The sequence below is a fragment of the Ctenocephalides felis genome, unplaced genomic scaffold (assembly GCF_003426905.1).
Source record: "Ctenocephalides felis isolate EL2017-DRISC unplaced genomic scaffold, ASM342690v1 CF-g0.4_SCAFFOLD_01886, whole genome shotgun sequence".
NCBI lineage: Eukaryota > Metazoa > Arthropoda > Insecta > Siphonaptera > Pulicidae > Ctenocephalides > Ctenocephalides felis.
In genome coordinates this window covers 151,691,830-151,712,037 of record NW_020538040.1, presented here as the reverse complement: position 1 = coordinate 151,712,037, position 20,208 = coordinate 151,691,830, and the positions used below count along the sequence as shown (strand labels likewise).

General features: G+C 28.8%; 2 protein-coding genes across 2 annotated transcripts; both read right to left on the bottom strand.

The window, feature by feature from the left end:
* Positions 1–11,181: 11,181 nt before the first annotated feature.
* Positions 11,182–12,678, bottom strand: LOC113377732 (putative hydroxypyruvate isomerase). Its single transcript, XM_026618142.1, has 5 exons — positions 12,427–12,678; positions 12,258–12,369; positions 11,998–12,173; positions 11,665–11,795; positions 11,182–11,577 (listed from the first exon to the last, which is right to left on the bottom strand). The coding sequence occupies exons 1-5, from the start codon at positions 12,617–12,619 to the stop codon at positions 11,413–11,415; spliced, it is 777 nt and encodes a 258-aa protein (XP_026473927.1). The 5' UTR covers positions 12,620–12,678; the 3' UTR covers positions 11,182–11,412.
* A 1,525-nt stretch (positions 12,679–14,203) lies between these two features.
* LOC113377403 (protein wntless-like) lies at positions 14,204–19,637 on the bottom strand. The gene is made up of 11 exons (XM_026617717.1): positions 19,372–19,637; positions 19,130–19,305; positions 18,622–18,727; positions 17,707–17,831; positions 17,007–17,156; positions 16,749–16,926; positions 16,278–16,405; positions 16,032–16,196; positions 15,706–15,933; positions 15,477–15,633; positions 14,204–14,343 (listed from the first exon to the last, which is right to left on the bottom strand). Exons 1-11 carry the CDS (start codon positions 19,475–19,477, stop codon positions 14,234–14,236), a joined length of 1,629 nt encoding a protein of 542 aa, XP_026473502.1. The 5' UTR covers positions 19,478–19,637; the 3' UTR covers positions 14,204–14,233.
* Between the last annotated feature and the right edge of the window lie 571 nt (positions 19,638–20,208).

Sequence of the window (20,208 nt, the reverse complement as noted above, 5' to 3'; positions counted from 1 at the left end):
AACTATCGTACTATGTTCAGTAAAATTTCCAGTTAATTCCTAATCATAAAAATGTGTATTTTACTATACATATTTCTAAAATTTGTCATCTGTCTCTTTTTACAGCATAGGAATGGTAAATGGGACAGCCAAGGGGCAAACAGATCTAATGTTTTATTCTTAATTTAAAGGGATTTTAGGAAATATTAGCTACATTATTCAACCAACGCTAAATATAAATTTCCCATTTTTGACAAAGATAATACTGTAAACAACTTTGATCTGGTATTTTATCAGAAATATTCATCAGCTGAGTTGGAATAACTATTTATTTAATTAATCTATTGTCAAATTGATTTTTTAACTTTTTACTTTTCTATTTACTATTTTTTATTGTTTACACTTTTGTCAGGGTAATGTTCAGTTGGTTGTTTATATTCCACTCATACGTAAGCTATTATAGAGGTTATATAAAAAATCCGTTGAATCTAACCTAAAATTAACAATACATCTTAAAAATATACTATAATAACATATACTTGAAAAGATATTAAGGTCTCGTAAGATAAACTACAGTATTCACAACTAAAAAACTAACAGCAAAAGAAAATATTTTTGTTACGATTTTCAAACATAGCCGTTTATCTCCTAATGGCGATGTTGCTTGATGGCTGATTTAATCAACCTGATTACACACCTTTTTCCCACTACTTTCAAATATTTTGTTAAAAAATTCCCAACTGTACTTGTTTCTGAGATATTCGTTGGTGGACCTTTTTACCGCGGACTTTTATCTCGCTCTACCCTATATGCAACCCTTTCCCCAAAAATTCTCGGCGGAAAAGTAAAACATGTGCCTAACTAAGCGTAGTATTTAAGTTGAAGAATGATTTTTAAATTTGAAAAAGCTACATTATATTAAATCAATTTTTATTGATCATTAGTCACTAATAGTAAATTGTCAAAGAAGCATAGTGATTGTGATGTTAAATACCCATTCAAACTAACAATGTAGACTTATCTTGATGTCGAATTCATGTGATTTATGTAATCAATCGCATCTAACGAATTTTACGATGAATATATTGGAATATTATATTTAGGTCAATCGCAGTGATTAAACTAAACTAAATAAATGTCCGATAAGAAGCTTACTTGTAATACATACACACACATCACATATGTATATATATATAGATGTATATATACATACATACATACATATATACATACATACACACACACATATAATAATATAATGAAAAGTTTTTCAGAACATCATCATCATCTGTGAATCTAACAATCCTGGCTAGTTTAATTAAAATTTTAAATTAACAAACTTTTGTTTTATTTAATAATTGCATAACTGAAAACTTTCCGTATATATCATTTAAACTCCGAATACTACACTGTATGTTCCAGAAATCAACGTCATGCCGAAACGTGGTGATAGTATTGACCATACTGTCCTGACAAAAAATTTATGTTTATGTTGTTTGGCAAAATTGTGTCCATTTTTTGGTTATTGTGGTCAATTTTAATTACTTTTGTTCTTTAAACTTTGAAATCGTAATCGTGAATAACATTTCTAAGACCACAGTTGAAAATAATGACACAATTGCCCCAAATTTTTCAAGAACTAAGACTTTTTACCATTTTTCACCATTCAAGTATTTTATCATACTATAATCCTGATTATTGCGCCAACTTTAGATTAAATTTGTCATAACAATTTAGTGCATTTTTTTTAAAGAATAGCCACTCAAAGCCGACAAATTTTGAAAATTTTAAGTGTATAGTTTAGCAAAAAGTCTCAATTCTTGAAAACTTCGAAAATTGTGCTATTTTTTTTAGCTGTGGTCCTAGAAATTTTGTTTACGATTACGTATTCAAAGCTTAAGTAAACAAAATAATAAAATTAACCAAATAAAAAAATGTTAACATTTTCACCAAAGCTCGGGTAGCACTTAAAAGCTCATAATTTCCAACAAAGTATCTATTTTCTATACTCCGTTCGCACACCAAAATGTCCCTACATTTTGCCCAAAAATTAGCTTATTTGTATTAGCATACACAAATAAGTTCTAAAAGCTTTTTATTTCAAGGAAATACCGACTAAATAATCCTCAATTCCGAATAGTCCAAGTAATACTTCAATAAATACTATCAGCCAATATGAAATTAGTCAACATCATTTAGTCTACTGATGTTACCCCATGTAAAACTTTATGCTTTCAACAAAATTTTAGCTTAAAATTAAACTATATTATTTTACATAATAATAACTAAATCTGAATAAAAGATTATTGAAAATTGTAATTTCATGTGCAAGATAATATAAATGTATTATATACTTATGGATAAGCAGATATTTTATTTAGTAATATACTTTATAAAATCTTATAAAGCGTGATACAAACTCAATTACCGTAGTTTCCGTGCAAACACTATAACATCTTTTTATATTAAAACTAGTTTTCATGTTGTAACAGAACAGAATATAATTTTAGTAAAAGAAAATTCAATAACATTGATATTCTTTGTTCAAGCAGATAACACCGAAAATCGATTATATAATAGTAAAGTAAATAATTAAATCTTACAACTCCGAATTGCAAAGTAATGCAATGATGCATTTGTAGTGACACTGCTGTACGAGCTAACAAGTCGCTAAAGTATTTGTTACATAAAAAATTTAAACATTTTTCAATCATTATCAATAAATATGTATTTAAACCACCAATATCCCAAAAACAAGTAAAGTTTTTTTTTATTATTTATTTATTTTGCAATATATACAGTCAGAAATGGGTGCCTGGTATAAGAGATTATGAATTGCTTCATACATTACAAAGTTAAGTCTTTTATAAAACAATATTTGAAAGTAGCTGGCAAAAGTTGTGTAACCAGCCTACGCCTTTATTTCTATGACGTCGCTATTAGGAAATAAACGGCAATGTTTGAAAAACAATAACAAAAGTATTTTCTTTCCTTGTTAGTATTTCTGGTTGTGAGCCCTGTTGTTTAGTTTACGACACCTTAATCTAATTTTTAACTATATGTTATCAAATTCTTTAAAAGAAGTTCATATTGCTATTGTTAGGTAAGATTCAACATTTTTTTATATAACCACTATAAAATCTCACAGGCGGGTGGGGTAAAAAAGACCAAGTAAACCTTCACCCTAGGCAAACAATAAAAAATAGTAAATAAGAAAGTAAATAATTTTAAAAAAGACAATTTTACAGTAGATAAATTAAAAAAATATTATTCCAACTCTTATAAATATTCTGACAAAATACTACATCAAGGTTATACACAATGTATTCTCTGTACAAAATGTACCCAATAAACTTATATTTTAGATGTAGCTATCTAGCTATTATTTCCTAAAATGCCTTTAAAATTTAGAATAAGATATTGGATCCTCTTGCCTTCTGGCTGTCCGGTTTTACCCCGCCTATGGGGTAAATAGGACCAAATGGCAAATTTTTGAAAACAGCAAAACAACACATTTCTACAATGATGAAATAGCTGGGCGTTTTACTTTACTAGTTTGATCATAAATCTTTGTTTGATATGTGTTATAATCCGAGTTTGAACTACAATTTTTAATTTATCTCTTGTGAAGTTGCCTATTTTAACCTTATTTACTTTTTTATTTACTAATTGGTTGGTTTTTAAATATAATTGCTCAAAGTGAAATTGGACTTTTGTACCCTATGCTTCTAAAAAATCTAGAAATTACGATAACAAATTAGAATTTACAATAATTTAACTCAGAGTGATAAATCTTGAAGCAAAAGTCCTTAACCTTTTGTCGTCTATAGGCGGCACTCATGCACACAGGACGTAAGTAGAAGCCGCCTATAAGCGACGCTCATAGCAAAATGGAATACGATTTTTGTATTATAGGGCACTATTACTATAAGTTCAAAACTGTTGAAACACATAGACCGACAACAAACGACAATAATAGAGTTTCGCTCAAAGTTTTTGGTGCTGAACCAAAGCAAATAACGAAGAAAATAAACAAATAAGTCGCACATATTACTGTATCTATTTGTGCATCGTGTGTAAAGAAAACGCAATCCTCGTGTTGAAACTGATATGTGAGGTTTGAACATCGAAAGTCGTCAACTGTATGACTGGAAATGAAAACTAGATGTGGCATTGTGCCTTAAGGCAAGTTGCATAAACTCCCCATTACGTGTAAACGATCGACTCAATCAGTAAGAATCGAAATTTAGCCATTTAGATAAAATTTACAACTGAATGTCAAAAATAAAATTACGTTTTGCATTGAAAACTAATGAAATCGATTTCAGACCAAGTAATTGTGAAGTATGTATTATGTATGTATGTATGTATGTATGTATTATGTACATAATTGTATTAATTATAGAGCACAAACGCGCGCTTGTATGTCCAAAAAACGCGGCCTATTATTCCATATTTAAATGAATTTTTATAATTAGATTGCTTTTCGTAGGCCTTTAATATTTTAGGATGTTCATTTATAGCATGAACTCTATCATCATGTTAAGTTTTATTAAAATCTTATTTTTTTAACATTTACTTACAAAGAACCTGATGTCCGATTTGTGCCAATACTAATCAGTAACTATCCCCAACTGATTCAGAACGGTTTTTGAATATTCAAAATCAGTTCTTATGTAAAAACATGGATGAAAATTTTCGGACTTTGCTAATTGTAAAGTAACGACTCGACCTTATGCGAATGGCTTTTAAATTTTTGAAATCAGTGCAGCCATTTTTGAGAAAACATCGATGAAAGATTAAAAACTGGCTCACATGCATGTGTGAGTATTTTTTTCCAATTTGTAGGTGGGTATGTTTTTCCAATTATGGTTTTAAACAATTCAGAAATATTTGAAACGTTGAGAAACAAAATTAGAAAGTAGAAAGAGTAAATCATAGAAATGCGTTTTTTAGAAGACTTGTATTGTTTAGGGCAAGATGCAACGAATGCCGGATGAGATATTTCCACTTGGAAACAAATTGGTATCTATTGTTTTATTTATTTATTTTTATAATCGAAGCGAGTATCGAACCAAGAACTTCTGAATAGAAGCTAATAACTAGTTAAAAATAATAATTAAAATAACCCAATAAATTTAATTAGTGTTCCATCAAATTTACATCAATATTTTACTGGCTATTTTAAGGTTTTAATCGTAAATCAGGCAATTAATTATTCAGTTCAACCATTTTGAATTAAAAATCCTTACCAAAGAAGGATATAAAAGTGTACAGGTCATCATTAATTTATGAATGTAGGGGAGGCTGGGTACGATTGTGCCAGGGTACGGTAGTGACAGTCTAACAACTTAACTATACTAATGGGAGAAAGATGCAGTATATTTGTTTGAACAAGTTTCCATTTTTGCTCTCGGTCGGCGCCTACGTTAACATGATCTGTAGATCACATTGTTTTTAAAGAGTCAGAAGTAAGTTTTTCCGTTCGATTTCTTTAAATAATAACTATTACTTGTATGCAGAACGATCACTTTGTTTTTTTGCTGTAAGTTTAACATTAGTAGTTATTCACCAGCAATTAGTATTTGCTTACAATTAGATAATTTAGCTCATTGTCAGTAATAACGATTATTTGTTTGAAAAGTGTGCATTGGGTACAGTTGTGACATGTTGTTGTGGGGCTTGTCTTTTTCGGGTAAAGATTAAATAAATAAAGTAAAATATAAAAGAAAAAGGAAAAAAAATTCAATACAAGAAAAAAAGATCCACAAAAATGTATTATTGACTTTGTTGAAAAATTATGTTTTGTAATATATTTTTATAATGTATTCATAAGCTTTGTTTACTTGCATTGATTTATTGCCGATCAAAATAATATAATTTTTTAAGACAGACAATATGCTTCGTGTAGATTAAGCTTTGTTTAAATGATGAAATGAATTTGATATTGTGTTACATATTACTGACATTAAAGTCGATTCTGACAACAAAAGTTATTTTGGTGTTTATACCTATTGTTTTTTAACATATTTTCGTGCATCTATTACTTGACGATTGTGATACTCGCCCTTTCTTTGTATGATTTGAGTTTATAACAATCCATTGTATTTACGGACAGTATTTTAGTATTTCCATATAGACAAATCTTCAAATCACCATTTAATTTACTTTTTCTTCAGCTAACTGCTAAATTAACAAAATTATTGATGATAAAAAAGTGACACATCGTACCCAGTCTTCCCTATTGATTGAATGCATTTAGAATTAAAAGTAATTCTTTGAGTTTCGTAAACTTTGCCATCGGTATTTTTTAATTTATATGGAAAATAAAAGTAGAGTGCGAAATCATACAGAAAAGTCTGGAGTAATGAAAACCTAACATCGTAGCTTATATACCCCTATTCAAAATTGGTACGGCTGATAATCCGAATAAAATATTTTGCATGACTTCATCCGCGCCCCCTTTAATCGTAATTTCGTTCTCGTTGAAATATTCATATTCGTGCGCACTTCATTCGGTCAGGCGAGTTGCTACGTATATATACCACCCCACATACCCTTAGCTCGAAGAAGCCCCGGAGTTGGGGTTTGGGGTTCGGAAGGGTGTGCTCTGTGCTAATTTAATAGCCCGCCTCCACGATTTGCTTTGATCTCGGTCTTTGTGATGCCTTATATGGAAACTGTGCGCGGCGGTGTGGGGTTTCGTGTGCGTGAGTATTGTTTATGTGTGCGAGCTCGGGATTCGAATTGTGTGTCTGGTCATATTGGAAAGAAATAAGAAAGGCGGCAGCATTTTTCTGATTAAATAAAAAATTACTAGGTTTAGTATGTCAAAGAACTACACTGTGCACTCTTGTTACACAGAATATAAACGAACGCAGTACTACGACATCTAATATAATGCACTTTAAAATAAATTGCATGCGTATATTAGAAACCTGAAAATGTAGAAGCCTATCTGATGCACATTTTCTGTTAATTCTATTGAAAATAGTAAAACTAGATAATCAGTAAAAGACAGTTTGTTTAAAACTGCTTCCATTTAGCGCTCTTATTTCAGCCTGGTTTCCAGTGGCGGATCCAGTGGGTGGATCACGGAAGTCATGACCCTCCCCTGAGCTTGTCTTAAGACTTAGATAGAACACTAATTCAGCAATAAAATTACTTCATAATGATTTTATTTATGTATTTTGTTAAACACATTTTATAACTTCAATATGTAACTTATTATAGACCGACGGAGTCAAAGACTCCTAAAATTTACGGCGGAGTCAAAGACTTCTAAAATTTAAGGATTTTTAATTTAAGGATCGTATTGCAAATATATGTTCTATACACAATTTAATTCTATGACCCCCCCCCCTGGCGCCAAAGCTGGATCCGTCACTGCTGATTTCAGGCTTCAGCCTTCAAGTTCAAGTCTATCTGATGCGCATTTTGTTAATTATTCTATTGAAATTAGTCAAACTAGAAAATCAGTAAAACAGTTCGCTTAACACTGCTAACATTTAGCGCTCTTTTATTTCTGCCTGGTAATTCTCGAAAATACGAGTAAAATCGTTAAACTAATGATGCATGGCATCGTGCCTTAAGGCAAATTGTTGGAACTTCCCGTACCAAAAATTGATTTTTTTAGAAAAGCTTTCAAATTTTTTTTAAAGCTTTGAAAAAATAAAATTTTTGACAATTCTCTCCGTTCTCTCAAAAACTGAATTACTATTTTTGACTCTTTTTGCCTCATATCTTTGAAATGGCTGGACCTGTCTTGGTCAAAAACTCATTCAAATCGGTTGAATCGATGTTCCCGAAATAGTCGACGAATATTTGAATTAGCATATACATACATACACATACACACATACATCTATTTTTCTAACTATAAGGTATTCCAAAATGTTCAGAACCTTTGAAATGTATAGATTACATACCATAAAAAAAAGTTTACATCACATAATATGGAAATCTAGAAAAAATAGTTAAAAAAACAGCAGCTAGTCTTTATTAATAATGATCAAGCAATTGACTGAGCAAGAATAAAACAAAATATTGATAGTGGAGGGTTTACGAAGAAAAGAAAAAAATAGTTTTCAAAGTTACATGTAAATAGATACGATATCAATGTGACAGAAATTAAGGACCAATATGTTGAAAATAATCAAAATTCTGATAAGAGAGATCAACAGCAAGGCTTGTGTTATAAATGCTTTATCCTTCTATCAACAACTTGTGACAAAAGTTTGTTTTTATTATTAAATATCTGATAATTTGATGTGCATATGTGCAATGATCGTTTTTGGCCGCCAATTGACATAGACCGGCCTACCCAAAAAATTCATCAGTTTTTCATTTCATCAACAAAAATAAAATGTTTTTTTGAATCATGCAAATCGAGCGCTTCCATTATCTCAAAAACTAAATTACAATTTTCTTGCACTTTTTGTCCCGTATCTTCGAAACGGCTGGACCTGCCTTTGCCAAAAACTAATCAGCAAGTCTCCCTGTCAATACGAATCGAATTATTCAAATCGGTTGATCCGTGTTCACGAAATCGTCGACGAAAATATGTATCCGAACACACACCTACATCAAATTTTTCTAAGGTATGCCAAAGTGTTCAGAAACCTTTAAAACGTAAGAATATATAAAAATTTTCATTTTCTGTAACTTACCCTACGGGAAGTTAAAAAAGCAAAATATTGGAAACAGAATAACTGAGTGATTCGAATAAATTGGAATTTTATTTATTTTTATAAGTATATTCGTTAAAATTATTTTTATTTTTGTATGAAATAATCTTATTTTATTGTTGAAATTAATATATAGCCATAATTTTATTTTATCTTTACCTTATCAAATTATTTGCATGTTAAGATCGTCCCGTTTAGCGTTATTTCGCTTTACGCTTTACTTTAATGGAACGTAACCCGCGTTAAGCGGGGTTATTACTAATTTATTAACAGAAAATACATAATCCATAGGTAAGCTATATAAGACATTGTAAAATGCACTCAAAGCAACACTTCACGTTACAACATTCAGATTGCATAAGTCGATTTTTTATGTTAACAATATCCTATTATCTTATATTATGGAAAAATAATTGGCTTCCGAATTTGTAGTTATATTAGACACATTGCAGCAAATTATAGCCCTATATATAAAATTGCAATTATTCAAAATATTGATAAAACAAATGATCTTTATCTAAATATTTCGATTATTGACCTAACCATTAGACTTATATTTATCAAAATGTATGCAATCGTCCTATCTAAGGCATTGTGCTTAGATCATAATATAAAATTTATAAAACTCATGTATGTCATAGTCCAAACCTGACAAAATGTACAATTAACCCTTTCGCTACGAGCGTCGCCTATAGGAACATCTGTTTGACGACTTTTTTGTACTAGTGTCGCTTATAGACGACATCCGTTGTTTGAACTGTGCATAAATATTTATCACACTTGGATAAATTATTGAGAATTCTAAATTGTTATTGTGATTTTAATTTAGTAATAATTATTGATAAATCTTAAAATAATTTGTGTAGCAAATACTAGTGCGGCTTGTTGGATCATACAGTATGTGACTCCTGCGAAAAACTAACTCGTAGCGAAAGGGTAAAAAAGTTACAATTCATTTTTTTTTTATGAACTTACCTCTTTCAGCTAATACGGCTTCTCCATGTTCTAATTTCTTTCAAATACCCATACTCAATAGTAAGAACAAATAAAATAAAACCAATTGGGTGCATCAGAACCTATAAAGCAACGTAATAAATTATTAGTAATTCAGTACATATTATTACACAAATTAAATAAACAAATAGATTATGCACATAATGATCCAAACTATTTGTTACAACGTGTGCCGCTTCATTAATGTTATATGTGGAATGTCAGTAAAGTTTAATAAGTAACTTTATCATCTTCCACATTTTTAATTCTATTGTACACGCCTGTGAGTTGTACAAAAAACGCCAATCTTCTTAAATAAACTAGGGAAAGCGAATGAAAACCATCGATCTGGTAATATTCAGATGTCGGCTGTGTGAATTGCTTTCTCTATTTTGGCGCTACCTATTGGTAAAACTTGCCGTTGTACATTCAAATATTAGATAAGTGAAACTGAAATTATTTCAAAATGTTTTTGCATTTAAAAAATCTGAAAAATCTATGCATTAAAATTCAATAAAGTACTTCAATAGATTTTGAACTCGCTCATAATCGCTCTTTTCGAGTTAATGGACAGCTAAACTAGTGGTGTATCGTGCCTTAAGGCAAATTGCTGGAACTTCCCGTACCGTAACGAAATGTTCGAGGAATATTAAATGTTTTCAAATAGATTATTATAAATATTATTACATTGTCTAATATTTATAAGAATTATATAAACTGAATTACAAAGTTAAAACTATTTATTTAAAGTATATAAGATTAGTCAGAGTTAAAAAACTTTAATCAGAATTAAATTAAAATCTGAATTATTTTCGATATACAAAAAAAAAATTGAAACAATTTTTTTTTTCAAAAGCAATTATTTTGTTAAAACAAGCAGAAAGTTCTTTGAACCATTCAAATCGGACGCTCAGTTCTTTTAAAAACTGCCATTTTTGGCACATTTAGCTCTGTATCTTCGAAATGGCTGGACCTGCCTTTGCCAAAAACTAATCACATCTTCTCCCAATCATTACAAATTCAATGTTTTTTAGATCATTCAAATCGGACACATCTCCGAATCAATAGGAATCGAATGTCAATGATGATTTGAACCATTAAAATGGGTTGATCCGCGCTCGAAAACGTGGAAGAGAAAATGCGGACATACAAAACACACACACACACATCATTTTTTTCTGAGGTATGCCAAAATCTTCAAAAAACTTCAAAACGTCGAGAAATGCAAAAAAATTAATTTACGATTTTCGGCCCATTACTATAACTACCCTACGGGAAGTTAACAAATGCTTCGAAAGCACAATTTCAAAACATAAAATTAAAAAAAAATATATATATAACCGCAGATATAAGCAAAATCAAAGTAAATGTCAGTGAAGCAATTATTCAAAGAATGAAACGATGAATGTAAATGACAGTATATGCAAAATAAAATTCATTATTTCACACAGTACAAAAATATATTAATTTTTTTTTTCAATACAATACATATTTATATAATTATGATCAATAAACCTAGTGCCAGTGATTTACAATTTGATGCAATATGAGATGATATAAGGAGTATATAATGATGACACAAATGAAGATAATTTAACAATATATCCGTCAAAATAACAGCTGTTTGCTGTGAGGCATGAAGCTGTTTGTTGGGAGGTAATTATTATGATCATAACAAAATCAGAAGCGTCAATAACATTTACAATCTGCTGAAATTTGTATTATTATTGTTGTTATTACTGTAAAACAATTATTAATTAGAATAACCATAGTCTGATATCCAGTCAAAACCATTTTTATAAACATATTCAAGCCCGATCCATTTCGAATAATTTAGATGTTCTAGAAGTTTAAACACATATGGAAAATTAATTTCCCCTGGAGTATTCGGTTCATTGCGATTAGGCACTTGCGCTATCTGAATAATATATATTTATTGATTAACAAGTTATCTTATGTATAAATTAGTTTTAACTAAATCTTAAACTGAAATATTTTAACTTACTTGGATATGCCCTATATATGGCAGCAATGTCTTAATGTTATGAGAAATGTTTCCACATATATGTTGTAGGTGGAAAATATCAAGCATCAATTTCAAATTTGGACTATTTATTGATTTAATGACAGTGAGTGCTGAAATATTAAAAAAAAAAACAAGTTAGATTTGAATAAAGTAATAACTTATAGACATATATTATTCACAAAACTATTAATATTCATATAAAACAATGATGATTCATAAAATATGAGGATAAAATGAAATACAAATTTATATAAAGAAAATATAACAGTTAACTGAAACAGATTTTGTAATAAAAAAAATTATATCACTTACCTCTGCCGTAATCATTTAAATAATATCCAGGCACAGTTATCGAGTTGATTGGCTCAATTAAACCGATTATATCATTTTGCTCTAACTTTTTTGATGCTCTCTGCAAATTGTGCAAATAAGCTTCATCGTTTTGTTGTGTACATGGACCAATTACTTTTCCCGACATTAAATGAATCCTGCCAAATTTTTATTTGAAATCTTCATTATCATTGACAACAATAAAATATTTAAGCTCCTAAATAAATACAGTAAGAACTTGCATTTTGCAGTTTAATGACTTAGCTAAGTCAATAGTTTTATCAAGTGCATCATCAAATACTGAAGACATGTCAGGTATGCATGCACAGCCAAGTTCTCCTTTCGAAGTATCCCCTAAAATTGAACAAAATGACATTGTTATGTTAATCATTTTCCTACATTATCTATTACCTGTATATATATTTATTAATACATGATCAATGCCCGAATCATTTTTTGCATCTATGACAGCATTTAAATCGGCATTGAAAGGGAAACCGCTTTCAACCCCTTTAAATCCCAAAGATTTTGCCTTTTGATATCTGCTGGCAAATGGAACTTCATTAAATAAAAACGATAGGTTTGGACAAAATCTGAAAGACATGATGATGAAAATGTGCAAAATTGTTATATAATGTGACTTGTATATTGTCAATGTTCTAAATAAATATAGATAAAATCTTTGCACAATCGGTCAAATTTCGTTATCTTGTTGACATTTTTGAAGGTTGGCGTCTTGGCTATAGCAAAGCGGTAAATTCAAGTGACATAATAAGAATATAAAAATTTATACTACACTAGATTTCAATATATTTTTTCATTTATCTAGAAATTTGTAACGCAATTACTAATTGTAAGTGGCATTTTGTTTTAAGGCAATTTATATAAACTTTTCGATACATGTAAATAACCAACTTAATCAATAATATTTAGCTATTTAGAACTAACTATTGTTAACACACATAGATAAACAAGTATGGCTGTACATATCATTTTACTTGGTGTTCTAAAAATGTGTTTTATTTCATGTGAACGTCAATGCCAAAAAAATGCAACAATGAATTATGAAGAAACAGCCCGGCCGATCTTAACTAAAAACTAGTCAGCACAATACCCAAGTCATATCATTTCATTGTTTTCGTTTATCGTGTTTTAAAATTTTCAAAGTCAGTTGAACATTTTTGGTGAGAACGTTGATGAAAACTTTTGCACCTTGCTGCAAATTCTAAAGAAACAGCTCGGATGATCGTCTTGCAATACTAATCAATATCAAATGGCATAAATTTTTTGAAATCAGTGCATCCGTTTTTAAGAAAATTTGGTCATCAGGTCAAATTTTAGTCCACACGCATATATAGCTTTACCAAATTTCGAACAATTTAAAGCCGATGTAAAGTCAAACGATTTAGAATCACTTGAAACCTTGAATAAACTAAGTTAGATATTTGAAATAGAGATGTTAAATTATAATTATTTATTTTAACATCAATGTACATTGACGGAAGCGCAACTTTATATATACATTATGGATCAATGGTTCAAATGAAAATGAATAGTATGTATGAAATAAATAGTAATAAGACAATTATGAAAGTTACAAGACAATAATTAAACAGTTTGCAAAAACAAACATTACAATTGTTTATGTGAATACTGTTATCAGTTAAAATTATAGTACAAAACAGAGAGCAACATAAATAGCTAAGAATTTGTTAAAATATTAGAAAGCTCTTTTTAAAACATTGTTTAAAAGCTTCTAGTATTCGAGTTGAATGAGCTTAGCAGAAGCCACTTCAAAATAAAGTAAATTTTAATCTAGCAAACTTAATATTACATTTTCATATAAAAAGCTATAAAATTATGGGTATAAATATACATAAAATTAACATGGCCATTTATCAATAATACTGTTAGGCTTATATAATATTAAGATCATATAAATATAAAAATTATTTCAATAACACAACATCTAATACGTTTCAATTATTAATATTAATTAACTCTAATTTACTTTAGCAAAATAATTATCATTAAATGGTTATCATTTATAGATGTAAAATATAATACCACAGAACTCATATCTTATGACGTACATATTCATGACGTTTTTGTATTAAAAGCACATTTGTATAAAATCTTAATCTATAAAGATTGCGAAGACCTCAAATTGAGTATTTCAAAACCACATGCACCATATAACAACCAAAGATTTTCCCATTTAATCCACTGCTGTTTTTCTAACAAATGAAGTAAGGGATGATATTTCACTTGAGCAAGGATCTGTTGGCAAACGGCTGAATTCTATTTCTTCACTCACACTATGATCAGCTGTAAGATTATGATAAAATATTACAACTATAAAATATGAAAAATATATATATAAACAAATGAGAATATAATTATTTATACATATAAATAAAATTAGAGTGGCTGTAATATAGATTTAGCTATTATATGCACTAATGTAAATAGGGTATATACACCAAATTAACATTTTTTTCGAAACGACTGAACAAATCTTGATGAAACTTCTTGGCAGGATGCATCTGGGCCAAGTTTACTTTTAAATATCGCGATTACATCCACATGAAATTTAACAATAAAGTTAACTGGTTTATTAATTGTTTTTTTTTTGGTTTTTCAATTTTGTCTTACCATAATTCAAAATATTTTAATAATCTTATATATATTTTTACATCTTATATTATTTTAATTTGAATAATTTTGTTTCATTTAATTTTTTTTACCTTTATGAAACTATTTTAAATAATTATAGTGTAAGTACATTTGCATTCACCTTACAGATTTAACTAAAAATTAATTATTCATAAGTTATTTTATTTAGTTAGTATCATTGATAGCTATTTTTTCAAAAATATAAGCTGGATTTTTCATTTTTTAAATGTTAGTTATGATTAACAGAAAGTCAAAACTCTCTAAATGCTTGAAAAAGGCTAAACGTGCTGTTGTATTCGCTCAAGAAAATCGCAGCCTAAATATTGTATATGAAGAACTTTTTCAATCAAGCTAATACAGAAAACTAAAACTAAATGGCAATTCTATGTGGACAAAAGTGTGGGTACAGATATTTCTAAATATATATATATATATATATATATATATATATATATATATATATATATTTAGAAATATCTGTACCCATATATATATTTTAATTCATTTATTCTACAATCTGCTAATGAAAACGATGAGCAGAAATTGTTAACAATATACGAGAAAGTGATAATTTGTGAGAAAGTGATCCCTTTTCTCATATTAACAATTTCTGCTCATTGCTTTCAATAACAGATAGCAGTAAATAAATTAAAAATAAATGTAAAGAAAGATCCAGATACTAAACTGGCATGTGCCATGCAAGTAGCAAAATATGCCTCAATAAAAACATCATTTTGTGAACTATTATTCAGATAATTAGTAAATAGTAACAAAAAAAATCTTACTTATATGACTATCGGCAGGCCACTGTTTATGACTAGGAGCATATAAAATAATCAATGCAAAAATATAAATGTTCCACATTCCATAAACTCCAGTGAAAAAGGCTGAAGTAAAATTGAGATCAATATCGTCATCCCACTTCCATTTTCCTTCAGTAACCTGTATATTACAAAACAAATTAGTAGAATTTACAATACTTACTTTGAACTAAAATTGAAATGAGTTACTTACTTGTCCCAAAATAAAACCAATAACTGTTAAAGCTGCACATAATAAAGTAGCTAGCATTAAAAATTTAAAACGATAAATTAATCCTTCATAATGTAATCGTCTAGCTGTAGACATAGCAGGCAATGAAGACTGCTTAATGCTAATGTTACAGAACACTTTCCATGTCATGTAGGAAAGGAACATAAAGTAAACACCAGCTGAAATTCCAGCGAGGATAATGAAAGTTAGCTATAATAATTATTAAGAAAAAATCATAAAGCAATATATATAATCTAGAAACATGCAAATATGGAAAAATATAAAACTAGATTATTGAAAAAGGATACTGCTAAGTTTGTTCCAATATCTGTAACCCAAATAGAGTAGAATGGATTATGGAGTTGCACACCACGTTCACACATATCAAAAATGAATAAAGAAACGCAGCCCATAGCCACAGCACAGAGATTCTTCCAATATTCCTTCAATGTACTTTTCTTAGTGTCTTGAATCTAATATTATTAAAAAATTAGAAGTAAATTCCAGTGCTAAAGAAAAGACAAATTTAGAAATAGTCTGTGAAAAATAATTACCAGCATGTGTTCTCCGGCAAATATAAGCCAAAATGATAGTAGCATTGCATAAAATATTCCTTGACGTATATCGCCCAAAAGTAACATAAATGGCATATCATATATCAAAGTTAAGTATTCCAAAGGCACTAAAAAAAAAAAAATATGAATAAGGCAATATCAAAATAAACACATATTGTAATTAAAATACTGAGTAACAACAAAAATGATTTCCAACTATAAACAAATTATTTTCTTCAAAATGTGAAAACATAAAATTATGAAACCATGCCATATTAAAAAAATTTATTATGAATAAATAAATAATAAGAGTTCTAAGTTAATACATTGCAATACTTATATTACAATATTATTTGAAGTTCATGTTTTATAATTAAGTTTTCAACCTAAATCAGTACATTAAATTATATAATCTTTAAATAAATGAAGATGAAATGAACTATGGTATATTTAAATAATTTTATTACTTACTATTTAAGAAAGTTAAAGTAAGCCCTAAATATATCAGCATATATTCTAATAAAGCTGGTGATCTTGAGAGCATATGAACACGTCTCCAAAACCATATCATTATAACAACAATAAATGGGAAGAAAACAGTTTTTAAAGACAGCCACACTTTTGTAAAGCCCCCATTTTGGTTTATAATCTATGGAGAATGTTTTAAAGTAAATAAAAGCAAATTAAATGTTTTTATACTAAATAATTTCTTAAACAAATATTTGTTACCGTGAGCCACATATCTTCAATAAACCCTATATCCAAATTCATTTTCTTTTCACTGTCAATAGGAAGGCGAATATTCAATAAATAATAATCGTGGTGTAAAGATCCAAGTTCAAACAAGGGTATTGCACTACAATTGTAGTATACAGGTTTCTGAAAAATCAAAAAAGGTTTAAATTGTATCATATGCATAAATGTTTATAATATGAATTTTAGTGCCTCGCCGTCATTTATTATTATGTAATAAATTTTTTAGTTTTTTTTGTGAATTTTCACTGATCATGTATTTTAATTCAAATATATTTTTAACTCCTTCAAGAGACTTATTCCAGGAGTTATAAAGACACAAAATGAATTGTAACAGGAAATATGAAAGTATCATAAATCCTTACAAAATTTAAAAATTCACATAATTATGTGCTCTCATGCTTTAAATCTAGCAAAATTAGAAAAATGGTTGACCAGTTGTAGAGACTGATTTTGATAAATTTAACCGCTCACTGAACGCATGAATGATATGCCCCTGTTTTGTCAATCAATCAGTTTCAAACAGCCAATGTAAAATCCCCTGAGAGAGATTATATTGATTTTTAAAAAAACTAAATATAAAAAGTATTATATTTTTATAATTACCAGATTTAATTTGTAAATGATAGTACTAAGCATTAAACTTAATGAACAAAGTTTCCTGCTCCACACTTACCTCATCCACATGACAATTTAAAACTCTTTCTATTACAGATGATGAATAGTACTTCCAGTCGTCATCAGCATCACCTTTATTTCGATATGCCAAACGAGCATCAAGTGTTAATGTCGTTTTTGTCTCTATATAAAAATAAAAAACAGATAATTCCAGTATTTATTTAATAAGTAGCATGTATTCAAGGTAGTGTAAATTATGCAGTAGGTAGTAATATAATTTAAATGTTACACTTAATTAACATGTTCAAGACCATTTTGTGCTGCGGTCTCCACAAGCAAAAATCTGTGGAAACCACATAAAAAAATCCTCAATTTTGTATAGATTAAAAAAAAAATGAAAAAATATATGTTTAATAAGGGTATGTCTGTTTTTCTTTTATATCATGCTCCTAATAGGTTCTCTGCTGGATTATAATCAAATTATAATGTTAATCATTTTTTATATTGTTAACAATCTTTGCTCATTGTTTTATATTAAAGATTGCACAATAAATTAAATTGAAAAAAAAAAAACTATATTAAATTAACTTATACTGCTAAATGCAGTATATTTTCAAATATAATTGGCAAATGAACTGTACATAATATTAACACTTACAGGGTGGGCACTTCAGATTTATGTGTTTGCGTTTACATAAAGGTGAATGTTCACACACTCTACTAAAATACTAAAAGCTTTATGATTATGAAATATTAAATAAATTATTATGATTGATTTAATGAAGTTTTATTATAGTCACAATGAAAAAATTCAAGAAAATTAGGTGCGATCAGAACAGATTTGACCCATCCGTTAAGTGTTAATATAAACCATGCCCACAGGTGAATTGCAAAGCGACACACCATTGAGCATATAGAGTTAATAGAATTTTTAGATTCAATAAATAATGTTACATAAATTAAATACACATACGTATTAAGAAGCTGCTTTCATATGAAATATCAGTTTGGATTACACCAATCAAATTCTGTTGCCAGCGTGAATAGTCCAAAATCATGTTGTCTTTTGGAAGAGGAATCTAAAATATCATGTTATGTTTATTAATACTGTATACAGTAGAAACTCGATTAATCGGACTAATTGTTGTCGACAGCATTCAGATAATCGAAAATTTGAATAATTGAATATTATTCAAATCAACAAAAATATTGTTTATTAAGAAATCAACACTTCCTTATGTATGTACATACATATTTTCTTAGATTAAGTTACATACATATACTAAACTGTACCATTAATAATGCAAAAATTCGAATTGTAGGTATGTACATACATAAAATTGTTGCAGTTGGTAGTGCGGATAATTCCAAATCCGTATAACCAAAATCCGGATAAACAAGTTCTACTGTATATATATATATATATATATATATATATATATATATATATTAATATTATAATCAAACTTTGTGCTAAATACCTGGAACGTGAAGACTATCTCCATGGCCATTTGCTTATGCTGTTTAATATCTGCAACATTAATTTTTTCACAAGAGCCTTTGCCTCTGGGGTACAACCATTTAGTTGTATCATTGTGGCCACCGTTATCTCGACAAATGGTCCCCAAAACTAAATTTACATTTGATGGAGATGGGGCTAGAACACAGACAGCTTGATTTATACATTTTTCAATAAAACATACATGTTGGAATTAATATTTACCTACTAATCCACCGATAAGGAAGCACACTACTTGGGAAATGAGTAATAACGACACAAGACATGCTAGCTTGCGACCACTTAAGTTTTCTAAAATTGTACCCGGCATATTGACATTTGTTAATATCTAATTTAATTCAATACTTTGTGATCTTTATACATGCTACTTTAAAATGCGGGCGATAAATTGGTTGAAAAAGGTTTACTTCACGCCCTATAATAAAAATATTAAGTTTTGTTTACACGGCATAACAAATGTAAACAATTTGTAAACCGTAAACTTCGAATAATTTCCGACAGCTCGCAGCATGGCAATAGTGCAATAGTGTTGCCACATGAGAGGGAACATATTTAGAAAAGTATTGCCAGTAGTTTATTCCAACAAGTGTAAAATGAATTTAATATAACATTAAAACTAGGGGTGTATGGCATCGTGCCTTGAGGCAAATTGCTGGAACTTCCCGTACCGTAACGTATGTTTGAGGAATATTAAATGTTTTCAAATAGATTATTATAAATACTGTCTAATATTTATAAGAATTATATAAACTAAATTGCAAAGGTAAAATGATTTATTTAAAGTATATAAGTGAGCGTTAGAATTTTAGCAAGAATTATAATTAAATTCATAATTATTTTCGATACACAAAAAAAAAATTTTTTTTGAAAAAAAAAATTTCGAAATAATTTTTTTCAAAAGCAATCGTTTTGCCACACAACCAGAATGTTTTTTGAATCATTCAAATCGGATGCTTAGTTCTCTTAAAAACTGCCATTTTTTGCACATTTAGCTCTGTATATTCAAAATGGCTGGACCTGCCTTTGCAAAAAACTAATCAT